General features: G+C 44.1%; 1 protein-coding gene across 5 annotated transcripts in view; it reads right to left on the bottom strand.

The window, feature by feature from the left end:
- The window catches only part of LOC148393061 (glutamate receptor ionotropic, delta-1-like), a 145,113-nt gene that overhangs the window by 50,566 nt on the left and 80,350 nt on the right, over positions 1-14,197 (bottom strand). For all 5 annotated transcript variants that reach the window (XM_088384541.1, XM_088384542.1, XM_088384540.1 and 2 more), the window contains one exon: positions 2,452-2,736. In XM_088384541.1, the coding sequence (XP_088240667.1) occupies positions 2,452-2,725 (274 nt within the window). In that variant the 5' untranslated portion in view covers positions 2,726-2,736. The remainder of the gene's footprint in view (positions 1-2,451; positions 2,737-14,197) is intronic.

Raw genomic sequence — 14,197 nt, 5'->3', positions numbered from 1 at the left:
ATTCGGCATCCTCCAGGAAGGTGCTTTGGGTGGTCTGTTTGTCGCCGTGTTAATTCCGAGCGTCAGATAAAAACTAAATTGAAATAATCGATCCCATCTTTTTGCACTTAGTCACACTAGATGGAGACGCTTGGTGCGCAACGGGGGGGCTCTGGCGCTCACTGATAAGCGCACAACTTTCGGTTTTCACTCCAAGACACCTTTTGGAGAAAATTGCATCATAGCAGACGACTGACTGAATCCACTGGAGGGAAGAATCATTCCTATTAGAAGTTAGTTCGCAGTTTGTCTCGGGATTCGACATTATCGGTGGCTCGGAACAAATTTGAAAAATTAGTTTGTTCAAACAATCAAACGGGGATTAATTCAATAAGCGACAGACGATTAAATGATTTCATTTTGGTCCATTTGAAGTTTGCTTCACCTAAAGAAATGAGTTTACACTCAGTTAAAAATTCCAGGTTGTGCTAAATTGATTGATTGATTGATTGATTGATTGATTGATAAATTATTCACATCAAAGTTCAAATATTTGGTGTGATGGATTACTTCCACTTTTTTCTTTCTTTCCAACTTCATCAAATGTCTCTTTTGTTTTCCCAGACTCCAATCTCATGTGGAAATGAAGTCAAGCCACAAAAATAGTCTCCGGAGTGCGGGCTGGGCTCTCCGATGTTCACCCAAGTTATCTTCACGTCTTGGACTTACTTTCTGGCAAGCAAGCGCTTGCCCGCGAGGAGATTGCGCATTCTGTGTAAATTGAAGAGAAACAACAAAAAACATGATCTTGACCTCCTTTCCTCTCCATTCGTATTTTCCTGCAGGCGCTTGCGGTTTGGCCTCAGTAATCGCACTGCAAGGGCAGCGAGCTCTGTGGCTACGTTGCCCGCTCGCCGCCGAGGATCCCAATTTGATGTGAAAAAAGCTAATTAAATGAGCCTAGTTTGTTTGTCGATCAATACTAGTCTACAAAGCATTATGATCGCCTTCACTTTTTTATGCCAAGGGTTAGCTTGCGATTTAATGAAGGTATTTCCACCGCCCGAGTTCATTATACGCCACACCATCTGTGGGTTCCCGTACACCGAAACAATAAAAAGATGAAGCTCATTAGCGATGGTGCGCCTCCAAACTCGCAATGACTTGCAAAGCGGCGTCGGCGCCGTGCGCGTGCTTGCCAATCAAAAAGTTCACGGGCGGCCATTAGCCTTTTTGCCAACGAAAGGTTGGGTCCGCAGAGCCGCCGTAATGAGAGCGGGGAAACTCCAATGTAGCGCGTTGGAAAATACATAAGACACTACGGGGACGCACTTGTCTTTCATGGTGCCACAGATGATCCAATTAGGCTCTGATTTGTCTCTTCGTCGAGATGTTGCTAACCGCCGCCGATGCTATCCTGTTGTTGTTGTTTAACGGCGCCGCCCAACGAGCCAGATGGTTTGTTTCCCAAATACATCTGGGAAAGAGACTGCACAAAGTGTAGCGCGCCGAGGCTCGGAACTTTAAGAACTAACTTACTAGGCGACCGTCTCGTTAGCCAGATTCATTGCTGATACGGTTTTTGGAATTACCTTCTTGGTGGTATTGTATCCTGTGCCATCTCAAGATTGAACCGGTTCAATGATGTGACTGCCGACAAAAGCGGCAGGATGACTTCTGAAGCGGGAATATCATTCACTGATTCATTGGGCCAAATGAACCCATTCGTGAGCCCTCCACAGTGGAGATGGACAATGACCCGAAGCATAATGGCCGATTCAATCACCTGACAAGAATCCAACCGAGTATGCGAGACAAAAAGTGACGGGGAGAAGCCAGCGGCAACGACAAGCAGAATCAGACTGCAGTGTTGGCTTAGCAGAATACTGCGACTGGTCATGTCAACACTTCCATACATGATTGCTAATTTGTCATTATTTTGGGCTCCTTAAAGGAAAGCTGTATAAACGTTGCCATTCCAAAACGGTTCACAAGCACTACAGTCAGTGATGGAGTCTCCACGGCCTTTGTCTCCCCGCAACAAGTCTCGAGAGCTACTTTTGAAGTACTTTAAGTGAATGAGACGCTTTCCATATCAAGCATGAATAAAATATCAATCAAATCCACTCTCACCGTATCAGGGCCGAGCACTATATGCCTCAGAACAAAGGTGGCTTTTTCCCGCGATGGCTCTGATGTGGGTTCTCAGTCGAGTAAAAGAGGATTCTATCTCCTCAAAGGATGTTCAAAGGCCACGCTCTTACATGATTTACACAAACGTCTCCTTTCCACTGAGTAAGCGTTACATTGTAAAGTTTCATGATCAACATTTGCGCAGGGTCGAGGGGTCGTGGTTTGTATTCAGTTCATCGGTGGTATGGTATGTCATTCCAAAAGTCAAGCCATGCAAATTAGCCGGAAGAAACATGGCTTTGGGGTATGGCCGATTCAAATGGACAAACCGAATCTTACCGTAATCGCTCTCGTAGAAAACGATGAACTTCTGCCAGTACAGCTCGGAGACGAGCGTAAGCAGGACGTCACTGATGCGGACGGGCGGACGGGCGGCCAAAGTGTAGCTCTCGCCGTCCGGGCTGGGGTTAAACTGGCAGGCAGTGCGCGGAACGCCATCGCTGTTCCTCTGGATGAACAGGTGCGGGATGTGCATGGCATCGGTCAGGGACTGCAGGGCGCTGGCGGCGGCGCAGCCCGTGGAGGTGACCAACGCCAGGATCCCCTGGTTCATCAACTCGCATGCTGAACGGGAAAACAAATCAAAACAGATTCGATTCATCAGCGCGTGAGAGCAAAAACCAAATGAGTACTAGAAATCAGTGACTGAAACTTTTCTCAAGGCCTGTTTTGTTTTTTCCTGATAATACAGAAAATATTCGTCAAAGACGCGGTTATGAGTAAAACAAGATTTAACCATGGGAATCGGATAAAATGACTAGGAGAACAAGGCTCAGAGAACAGACACCCTTTTGGTAAAGCCGCCAATTGAAAAAATCATTTTGATTCATTATGCAACAAAGTTTTTTCATCAGGATGGGAGACAGGTCTTTGTGTGTCCCGCTGAGGATTATGGCTGAGTCGCTGCATTTGATCACACGAAGCAAGGAGGAAGTCTCTGCTGATGTCGGGACGTCATGTCAAGAGGCGAGGAGCGGCGAGGAGCGGCTCATAAAAGAGGGCAGACGGCTTGTATTAACCAAATAGGGATGAAGCTCCAGCCTGGGCACTGCCATCTTGGAGTTTTGACTGACATGCTAAAATGTATGCTAATGAGTCGAGATTAAAACCGCAGACGCGTGTTTTGGGTGTCTGAGTAGCTCTTATCGTCTCAACGCTTTTCTTTACATATACAACTCGGACTTTTTATCCTCTTAGAGTGGATCAAGACGTCTGCCGGGAAAGGCGCCAAAATATCTTTGAAAGATGAAAATGTCCTCCTCAGCATTATTAATATGTCAGTTTCCGATCAAAAATGTCTCTGGCTTGGGGTTAATAAGGTATTACTGTGAAGGGCATGTTTGTCACTTAGGATTTATTGAATTGTTTGACGCTTCGTCAGAAGCTTGAGAGGTTGATAAAATAGCTGTGTGACCAAATAAAAACATCCCAAAGTCTTCAAATCCACCAAATGAATATTTCATGCAGAACCGACGGACGGAATTCCGCAGTTCCCAAGATTCTACGAGCACTCCGACAAATCAGTTCGCTACTCCGCTAATTAATTGATTAGCTGAGGCAAGGGAATGCAGTCAAATGCCAATCAATATTTCTATCAAGGATACGCTTAAATGTTGAAGGTTGAGCATATACCTAGCCCGATTTAACCTCATCATGCAGTCCAACAACAAATCCATCAGCAATTTCTCCTTGAGGAGCTGGAAAAAGCCATTTTCTGCACCTGATTGCAATCCAAGGCAAAATGTCTGACACTCAAATGGCAGAACAAAGGTGAGGAACGTATTGTCAAGCAACCTTCCGATGCCATACTGCCCAAATATGCCGGCTGCTTGAATAACGGAGCGTTTTGCCAGAACAATTGGGAGAACCGAATGTCAAATGCAGAAAAAGGAAAATTATGCCAGTAGAAGTGGCTAAGAAAAGTTGCAACTCTATGAAGTCAATCCCAAAAACGAGGACCGCTAAATAACATAGCGAGGACGAATCTCGGATTGACGAGCTAGTGGGATTCGTACGCGTGGTAGTTTTGTACATCGACCGAGTGAGATTGAATAAGGCATCATACATATATATGAATGTATATACACTGTTTGGACATAAAATCTATTTTCCATGTTCCCATTTTGCCATAATCATACACACCCACGCAAGGCCATCATACTGCAGGGAGTCTGCTGACAGGCAAGAGGAGGGCTATGCAGTCATTGCAAAGGATGATAATGGTGGAATAATGACCCTTAAATGGTCCCGGTGAAGTGGTCGGGATCCATCACTCATTCCCTGGAAGCTATATCTGACATGGTGTCTCAGGCACCATGATACATACATCTTATAAATGGTTTTCTCTGGACTACATCATTCTCACAATATCTTCACACCGCACCTTGTCATGTCTTTTTATGCATGCGGACACTTTGGCTTGAAGATGGACGCGCAAGTTCTTTCTTGGATCAAGAGACCGACGGACGAATCCAAGGACGATTTCTCGGCTCAATGGACGAAGGCTTAGCTGGAAGGATGAATAAAGGGATGGATTTTTTTCCGTGGGTATCGAGTAAGAGCCGGTAATCACGCTTTGATCATCGGCAAGGAGCGTCTCGGTTGGCGATACGGAACAAAAAGCAAGAGGATCGCTGTCCTTCGTCAGTTGCGCACGGGAGAAAAGAAAATGACGCGAAGACAAAAAGAGACGTTTCAATTTAGTCCGACGCCGTCTGTTTGCAAAAGAAAGCGGGATGTCGTCTGCCTGTCGTCTTGCCCGCCCCGTTTTGGCAACACAATGCGACAGGACGCAACAATGGGACTGAATTGGAATTGTCTCATCGATTTCACGGACTAAATGAGGCGGTCTCATTTAGGGACGCTCGGCATGTCGGAGCAAAGTCACAGGATTCCACGCGGGACTAGCTCGCATGTGGAATATTGTCGACTCAATCTCACCCGCTGACAAAGCGCCGCCGATGACTGATCTCATGGAGACGGCTTATGTTATGTGTGATCTAAAATTACCACGTCTTCACATTCTTCAGAAACTCTCACTTCTGTGCATAAAACATGGAGAGATTAGTAAGGCGGCAACATCAGAGTAAATTGGCTCTGTGAAGAGTCAGAATTTTACATGAAGATTAGAGATTGCGAGAGAGTGCAAAGATTTGGGTCAAACCCTGAAAACAGTATGTTTACAAGTTATAATAAAAGCTAGCTTAATTGCTATTATGTCAGCTTGACCAAGTGGTAGCCACACACACCTCTCACCATCTCAGTTGTGATTATAACAAAAAGTTGCCAACAAGCTCAAAAGCAGCTTAATCGTAAAAGGCTTACTACAGTTAGTCGGATGATTTTTGTTTTTTGTTGGGTCAGCTGTGGAGGAAAACAAAATTGGGCAATTTTAAGTTAAATCAGCATAAAAATTGAACTCAACCATTTTGTCTGCAAATTGTTCCGCGGTGTATTCGATGTTGTGAAAGCTTCTTAAAGTCTAAACAAATAAAAATGTGTCACTCGCCATGTTAAATCATGCACAACACTGCTCAGTTTCACATCTAAACGTCCTACAACACTGCAGTTTCTGTAACAATGAGTCATCGGCTGCAAACAGCCAGCCATAAATCTCGCTGTGCCCTCACTTTTCAGAAGATAAACATCCGCGGCCCTCTATCCTCGCTTTCACTCCTGCTGTCAGACTAAGGTGAGAGTATATTGTCGTCAATACTATCGATGCCAAAGCAGCCGTGTCATCTGTGCTGTGATGTAGTACTTCCCACCTGTAAATTGTCCCTCGCAGACAAGTGACAGGCAGCGCGGAAGAAATTGACTTAGTGCGGCAGATTTTATACAGAAAGTAGTTGTCAATGCCCCCCCACACACACACACACACACACAAACACACACCTAGACTCCCCCCCGCCCGAGAGGCTCGGGAGCTAGAGGAGGTCGTCCTCTAATCTCTGCCTACAGCTGTCGCTGAATGGGTTTCTGCATAAGACACTGCGACGACAGGCAAACGTTGGGAATGTCAAATCTCTTCACTTGCCGTTGGAATGACCATGCAAAAGAATCTCGCATCACACACACACGATCGCAGATGACCAAGCAGTGCCGACTTTGAAAATCAGAAATCTCGACAGAAAAACGTCGAACCGTGCCATGCTGATGCCACAAAACGCCAATCCATGACTAGCGGAGTGCGTCACAAAGAGCTGGCGGATTTCCCTCGTAGCGTATCAATTTCACATCCTTCATGATCCGCACTGACTCAAGTCTTTCAAGTTCCTCGCCCCCGAGCGCAGCGTAGGCCTTAAAAGAATCGGAACCGGACATAAAAAGAATCATTTGATAGCCAATGTGTCATCCTTTACACGAGTTGAATCAAAGCTTTCAGCGTGAATATCCGGCGACGTTTTCTCGTTAACGTGTCTCTGTCGCTCTTCGAGCGCACTTTTATTCATCTTTCCGTCAGCTTGACTCGGTCTAATAAGTCTAACTTGGCAATCAGGTTGTTTGCTTCACGCAAGGTCGAGGAGCTCAACTGTAAAACTGGTGTACCTAATGAAATGTCTACTTTGTCGATTTCCCGCCGCGCAAGTATTGTGACGCTCGGCCTCCCGGCAAGTCGTTTTTTCTTGACCGCGGAGGATTGACTGGGACTCACGTCGGGCCGTAATCTGACAGCCACCTGTTCCCACAGTGTGAATAACACACATGACACGCTCAACGACACACTGACACACTGGCAGATAAAGTGCTGGCGTCGCCGGCAGGCAGCCCTAAAAGGAAGTCACGCAACTCCTTCAGATAAAAGAATTTGCACGTGACACTGCCCCCTGTAAACAGACTTGTACCATGGCGGATATGTTTCAGCTTACGTGCGACAGGAGTAAATCCACAGAGCGAGACCTTCGAAAAACACTTTTTATACATTGGGTAGTTTTGCCTCTTACTATATGCTTTAAACATTCAAACGAATTTGAATAAACTTTAAATTTCACAATTGTAAATTCGTACTTGCCCGTATACTGAAAAAAACAACTAATTAATTTGATTTCTGCAGTCATTGAGAGCCACCAAATTGACTTCATTATTTTTGCCTCGCAATTGACTTTTAACATAATTTGCAGTGCAAATGCGAGACTGAAGTCGCCCGAGTTGGACCTTAATGAACACACGTCACGCTAACACGTGCACGCCAACCTCATCATTAACCCTGCCACGGAAGCCGATGAATGGATGTGGACACTTCCATTTCGTTATCATTTGAATATAGAAATATGTTTTGTGTCGAAGGTACGGGACACTTCTGCTCCTGACAACAAAGAGGAGCAATTTAGGTGAAGGCAACACGTCGAGTCGATCGGTGTTTACAAATAGCATAAACATACTGAAGGAAATCGGAACCGGAATGACAAAATGGTCCCACAAAATTATGGGCAGAAAAATGGCCCCCGTATTTCATTTTTTAAAATACGTTATTAACCTGAAACGACAAACTGGTCCCGCAAAATTACGGGCAAGAAATTGCTATTTATTTCGGTGATTTTTTTTTTTTTTTTAAAAGCCTATCATCTGCTACGTATTGCAACTTGTAAATAAAAATATAGATATCTGCTTAGCTCATCCAACTTATTTTATCTGATATGTAGGAAGTAGCATGTTATTACACTTAATTTGTTTCATTTATAAATGAACGTCTTAATGAGTTTGGCAAGTATTGCTTGGTAGGCAATTAGTGGTGCAAAATCTTGCAGTCTGGGGGAGTTAACAAGTTGTTGTCGAGCAGATGGTTCTCGTGTTTCTTTTGCAGGTATTAACCTTGTTTTAGTGGCCAACAAGCTGCGCTTTCAAGAGGCGTTTAAAATTTGGCTGACAGTAGAAGTCGTGATCACACCCTCGACGCGGCCCGCTCGCAAAACAAACAAGTGCATTATCCTGACAAGGCGGGGATCCAAATAGCCGCGTGTCTGACGAGACAATAAGCAAACCTCCGAATAATACGTCACCGGTGCACGTTAAAAACAGCTGTTAATGAACATCAAAAGACACATTTTCCGTTATCGTGTTAATTAAGGCAGCGCAGTCGTTGCGGTAGCAAGAGTTGCATCATCTGCCTCCATTTACTGTACAGTAGTTAACGCCAGGAATGCCATTGTGTCATATTTAGCCTCCTAATATCTTTTGTTTATTCATTTCCTTGTTGCTAGGCAGAATTGGAAGGGCTTAAATCAATCAATAAAAAAAGGTCACATTCAGACACTGAGAAAATGACATTTCCCCTATGAATCGTCATGCAAAATAGTTTTCAAACATAATTGTGTGCCGATTCAACGTGTTGAATCTGTACCTGAGAAAGTCGAGTCGACATTTGTCTGGATGAACGCGCAAAAGCTGCATTGTGTTGCTTCCAAATGACTTAGCGACATGTGGCGCAGCAGCTGTGTGTACTGGTGCAATTCCTTATCGGTAGACATGCGTGCATGCGCGTGTGTGTGTGTGCGAAACTCTGATTTGTTTTATCGACCACTAGATCTCTAACAAATGCACAGCGCGGCGTGTTATTATTGGGTTATGTCACATCAAAAGGTCATCGGAAGAGAGCGGGTGCCTTAATTATTGCTTCCAAGCAAGAGAAGAAGCCAAGTCGTTCTCTTCGAAGCATTTGTAACTCACACTGACGTGATTAAGATATCAAAAAAAAAAAGGCTTCGTTTTGTTCGCATCACACAAACATTCATGGAAAGAATTTGCCTGTAGCTGATTTCTTAGTATTTTTTAATTATTTACAAAGCATTCTTTTGAAAAAGAATCCAATTTCCTAACTATCAGCCATGCACTCTGTTTGCTCAGTTCACCCGAGCACTTATTAATTTCCTCTTTTGGGAAATGAGTAGTGTGTAGCAGCAGTAGGAGCAGCAACAACAACAACGAAACAGGAGCTCCCTCATGCATGAAATGAAAGTGTTTCTACCACCATATAGACCTGCAAGCTTAATAAAAAACAACAAAAAATGTAAAAGCCCCACTGTGTGTTTGCACGCCACCTAAAACATAGGTCGTGCTTATTTTAATGAGAGATGGGCATACTGGAATCCTTTGAACAAAGGTTTGGTTACCTCGGCAACCAGCTTCTTTTTTCAGCATCTCCATGTGCTGACTTTGTTTTGATCAGAGTTCATGTTTGGTCATTATCCCAATATTTCCAATTTTGTTTTCTGTTACTTTGAGGGTAAGTCCTGCTTCCCAGTCTTCATCTCAGGGCGCATAGCACGCCCACTTCAACTCTCTGACCCTTCAGAGAGATGACGAGAGAAAAAAAAATGGCCGACTCAGAGGCAGATAAAATAAACAGAGCCAGTGAAAAGAGGCCAGAATCGGAATGATGTGATTCTTCCAACAAGTTAGATGGCGAGCAGCAAGATATTCAGGATTTGATCAAAACTAACCACCATTCCACCAAATGTTTCCGGTTGCCGAACTTTTTGTCTGGGTGAGTCCAAGGCTGGCCCGTCTGGCGTATATGATTTAGTTTATGTGGCCCCTAAATAAGCTGTCATCCTCCATAATGTGTAGAGGGAGTTGACAAAAGTCTCTCTATTACTATGTTGATAACATCAATTTGCGTTGTCACAATGGGACGCAGCGAAATTCCGAGCCCCGCGAGGCTGCTCGGCGAGCGCCCGGCCGCGAGGTTTCTGCTTTGATTAGAATCTTGGCCCATCCATTCTTCTGTGCCCTCGCTACCTCCTACAGCAATTAGATTTATATGAAACCCCCGGGATATTTTCACTTGAGATGGAGATAAAGGAGGCCGTTTCCACAAGAAGACATGTTGCAAATGGAGTTTATGATAGCCTTCACGTTTCGGACAGTTTGATTGGTTGGAGGTCAGCGACCAGACGGGCTGTAGCTGCCAGGCATTCAGCGAAAAGTTTACAAGCTTTATTTTTTTTACAGATTATTTCTATTGCTCTGATTTCGGCCTCTGAAGTCAAAATATCATCTGCGAGTGAGGAAAACTAACATCTTCAAAAGTTTGTGATGAGGTTACCATGGAAGCTGATGATTTAGGAGATTAATGCAGGATTTGTTTTGCTGACAATATCGGTTCATCATAGGACCGGGATGGACAGAGAAAAAAAATGATATGAAATGAGAAATGCCAAAACAGCAGACTGAAAATCGTTAGCCTAATTGCCAAAGTCATTTTTAACTGTCACCACATCAATAAATCAAATACTGCGCTTGCTGATGGCTGCTGAATTAAACTACATTGAACTACCACTACTTTGAGTACCACATCAATTCCTTTCCTTGTGATATTGCTTATTGTTTGATTTTTATCACTAAACAATACCAAAATATAATTGGCTCATAAACCGGAATGTGGAACAAGACAAATGTTTTTGTAATAGTACAATAGTTCATCGTGTCAAGAGACACCGCGGATTTACATTCGCTATTCAACGTGTTAATGCGGCGTACCAAATCACATAAACCTTTTTAATTCCATATGACTTCCTTTAACTATCGGGATTGCCCGCAGATACCTTGTCCAACGGCTGAAGAAAGGAACTTTTTACTGCTTGATCTCATTTGAAATCCATCTTCGATGCCACTTGTCTCATCCTAGCATAGCTAAGCTAGCGCCTTTCATATCCAGCGTCCAAGTTAGCAAAGATGCTTGTTTGTTACTAGTTTGAGATGTTGACAAGTCAAATGATAGTTTTGTGCCCATCTGGTGACCACAGAAGGGATGTGTTTTTGTATCGATTTGATTTTGGAGCAGCTGACTTATTCAGAGACCTAGCTAGAACATTTAATGTACTCGAAGAACCTTGGGGAAAGATTTGGCGCTTAGCTTAATTCCCATGTGTGTCTGGAATGTTTGCGATAAAAAAGGGGAGTCTATTTGGGCTGTAGCACAACGCAGCTGTGCGACGCGCCGGGTTTACGAGTGTCGTATACAGTTACAATTGTTTTCCTTCCTGATACGAGACACAGGTGGCCTGTCCTTTTTACTGCGCTGCCGTGATCAGCCATGTGACGACCCGAGCCGCCATCTGCTGCTGGTTGCCTGCCCTTTCCTCTCGAGCTCCCTGAGCTTAAAAACATTGTGTTAAATCCCCTCCCCGCCGCCATCTCTGCCCGTGGCAACATTTGCATCCGTGTTGTTATTCTTCTCACTCGACAGTTGACGATAGCTTTACAATCATCATTCGTTAGCTCGTCCTGGCAAACAAGTAGATGCTTTTGGATTTTCATCATCTCTAATTCGAGGATTTCAACCAAACAACTGTACGCTTGCATTATATGTATGCATGGAGATGGGACAATGGGGACACTCTTCAGAGGTACTTATGGATAATAACCTTGAATAATTTACCATGCCGTGCGGGAGTGATCCCTTATAGCACGTTCATCAGCCACTGGATGGAGACACTTAATTCATCTGCGTTGGCAATTACAAAAAGCATTTGATTGAAAGGAAAGTACAAAACAAGACACTTAAAGGCATAAATTGAATTGTTGAAGCAGGCCGGTGACAGCCTGCCGTATGGCTGACAAGTAAATTTAAAGCCATTTGCATTCAGGCCTCGCACGTGCGCCATACTTGACAAAGGTGGCGGCTCCTCGACCACTTAGTCATTATCGGAATAGATTGCCGCCAGACGCAATTTTGCAAGATTGAAAACATACATGTATTCATGTAGTCAGATAAAGGACATGATCAATGGTTAGGAAATTTTAACCAAGATACATGAATTGGGAATAAATCGAGACTGTCAATAAATCGTCAACGGTGACTTGAAGCTTACCAAAGACCCCGACTGGTTGCTAGTCAATCACAAGGTCTAGCAAGTATCTAGTGACAATTCTTGGCAGTTGACTGAATGGACAACAGATGCTGATAAGATAATACAAATTGAAGGTCATAAGACCAAGTGTAAAGGCTGAGATTTAGTCGTTGGAAGCCTTGTTTCTTCTGTTAGCAGGGTATCAAGGTTTCACGATCTTTATTTGTCACAGAAATATACTGCCCCAGCATGTGGATTACTCTAGAGTGGATTCTGTGACATCCTTTTCCTTAATTGCCTCTGGGTATTTTTTGTGGGTATGTAAAACGTATTCCCACAAAGCGAAATACACAGCCAATAAGGCAATTCGCATGGCTTCTTCCCCAAGAGTGTTTTTGTACAGTCGCCACAGAAAGAAAAAAAAAGAATTCCAGGAAGGCAGCCGGTTACGCAATGCATCCAATCACCCAACTGCCCAATAGAATTGAGTGCACCGAGCATAACTCCTGCTGTCTGGCACAAGAACGTCCATTTGAAAATACAGTGTAATACATTAGGGCGAAATTTAATAGCAGCGTTGCTGAACTTGTTCACCCCTAACCAAGTGGATAAGACAATGCGCTGGGTCTTCATCAGCAGGGTGATGAACCGCACATGCAAGACGGCGACCGCGTCGGCAGCATTAAGCACCAGATGACACCTGTCAATGCCCCGACGCCCTCTCAACAGCTCACCAATCTGTTCCTGCGATTTTCCTTCGCCGAATGTGTTGGGAAAGAATCATTATGAGAGGATATTAAATCTGCCTTTCAGACAGGGGTAGATTTTTTTATTTCATTCGAAAAGGGCACCCGTGCTGAAAGATCACGAGTGAAAGCTATTTAAACGAGATTTTACATTCGACCACATTTGGGGAAATGTGGGTGCAAAAATACACCCGACCGTCAATATATTAAATCTACCTAGCTCACCCGCCGATGTGTTAAAATTAATTTTCATCTAATCGCTGGACCATGCATGGTGCAGAAAGTGCCAACACCAACCAAGAGGTGAAGCTCAAAAACAAAATCAATCATCCGAACGCAGTTAGTGCTTTTACTATATTAAGCCTGCCTGCAAATAGATGACACATCACGTGTAACATGATCAGAGACCTTTTTCAGGCATCTCGATATGGTGTGCCATCCGTAAAAGGTGGCAAAAAAAAAGAAGGGCAGTGAAAAGACAAAGTTGCTCACTAGCACCATTCCTTCAGCATCTGCCACGATAAATCTCGATAAACAATAAAGCCACCTCACAGAAGACTCGATGAGTATGAAGCACCTTCGCCTAGGCGCGGTACATCACACAAATCCCCACGTAAGACAGAAATGACAAATACTGGGATTTGATTTTAGGACCGTGGCCTTGACCTGTCCGGAGTCTGTATTTTCTGGGTATGGAACATTTTACTCAAGAGTGCTCAGAGCACAAGAGGCTACCACAGCAGAAGTCATTCCGACCTTATGGAACCAAGACAGAATTATATTGGTGAGATGTTTGAAATTGGACCAACCCAGACCTGAGGTATCTTTCAGAATTCCAGGATTTTCTTGAGTGGGCTTAGTTCAGATGTTCTGCTAAACTTCATGAATCCAAATAGGTAAAGTTCCAGGCACTTCTAACTGTCCATGCTCTTCATCTTCACACCGATTATCTTAATTCAACATCACAGAAAAGATCAGCTTTTTAATGTGCTACAACTTGGCCACTTTAGTCCTCGGGGTCTGTTTGTTAACTGTCAGTGACTATCTTTCTTCAATCTCACCCATTGTGTTTGCTCGATGGGAAAGGAAATCTGTCAAATGTCCGTCCCTGCGGGGTAATAACAGAGCTGCGTATTTTGTTAAATCGATCCTGGGAGGCCCATTAAGAAACAAAGTGCAAGAGGGAGTGTAGGAACAGCAGACCAAAGGCCTAGTTAGAGGTTGACGCTCAGGGGCTCGCAGGCAGGTCGGGGGCTGAGAGAGCGTGGCGAAAATAAATAAGAAAAAGATGACGGATAGTGGAAATGGAAAGAAGCGGGAGAGAGCTACTCATCCTACAGATGGCCGGTGGGCGAAAAAAAATGACGGGGTGATGAGAGGAAGGGTGGAAAAAATAAGTCGAACATGGGAGCCAAAAGACCGAGCCAGAATACTTCAGACTTGGTTATAATGTAGGATGACTCACGGACCCTTGAGTGACCCTTCACA

This window comes from Syngnathus floridae, chromosome 9 (genome assembly GCF_059516105.1).
Source record: "Syngnathus floridae isolate MCC-2025c chromosome 9, RoL_Sflo_1.0, whole genome shotgun sequence".
Lineage (NCBI taxonomy): Eukaryota > Metazoa > Chordata > Actinopteri > Syngnathiformes > Syngnathidae > Syngnathus > Syngnathus floridae.
The sequence above is the reverse complement of the archived record's forward strand: the minus strand, read 5'-3'. Positions and strand labels throughout refer to the sequence as shown.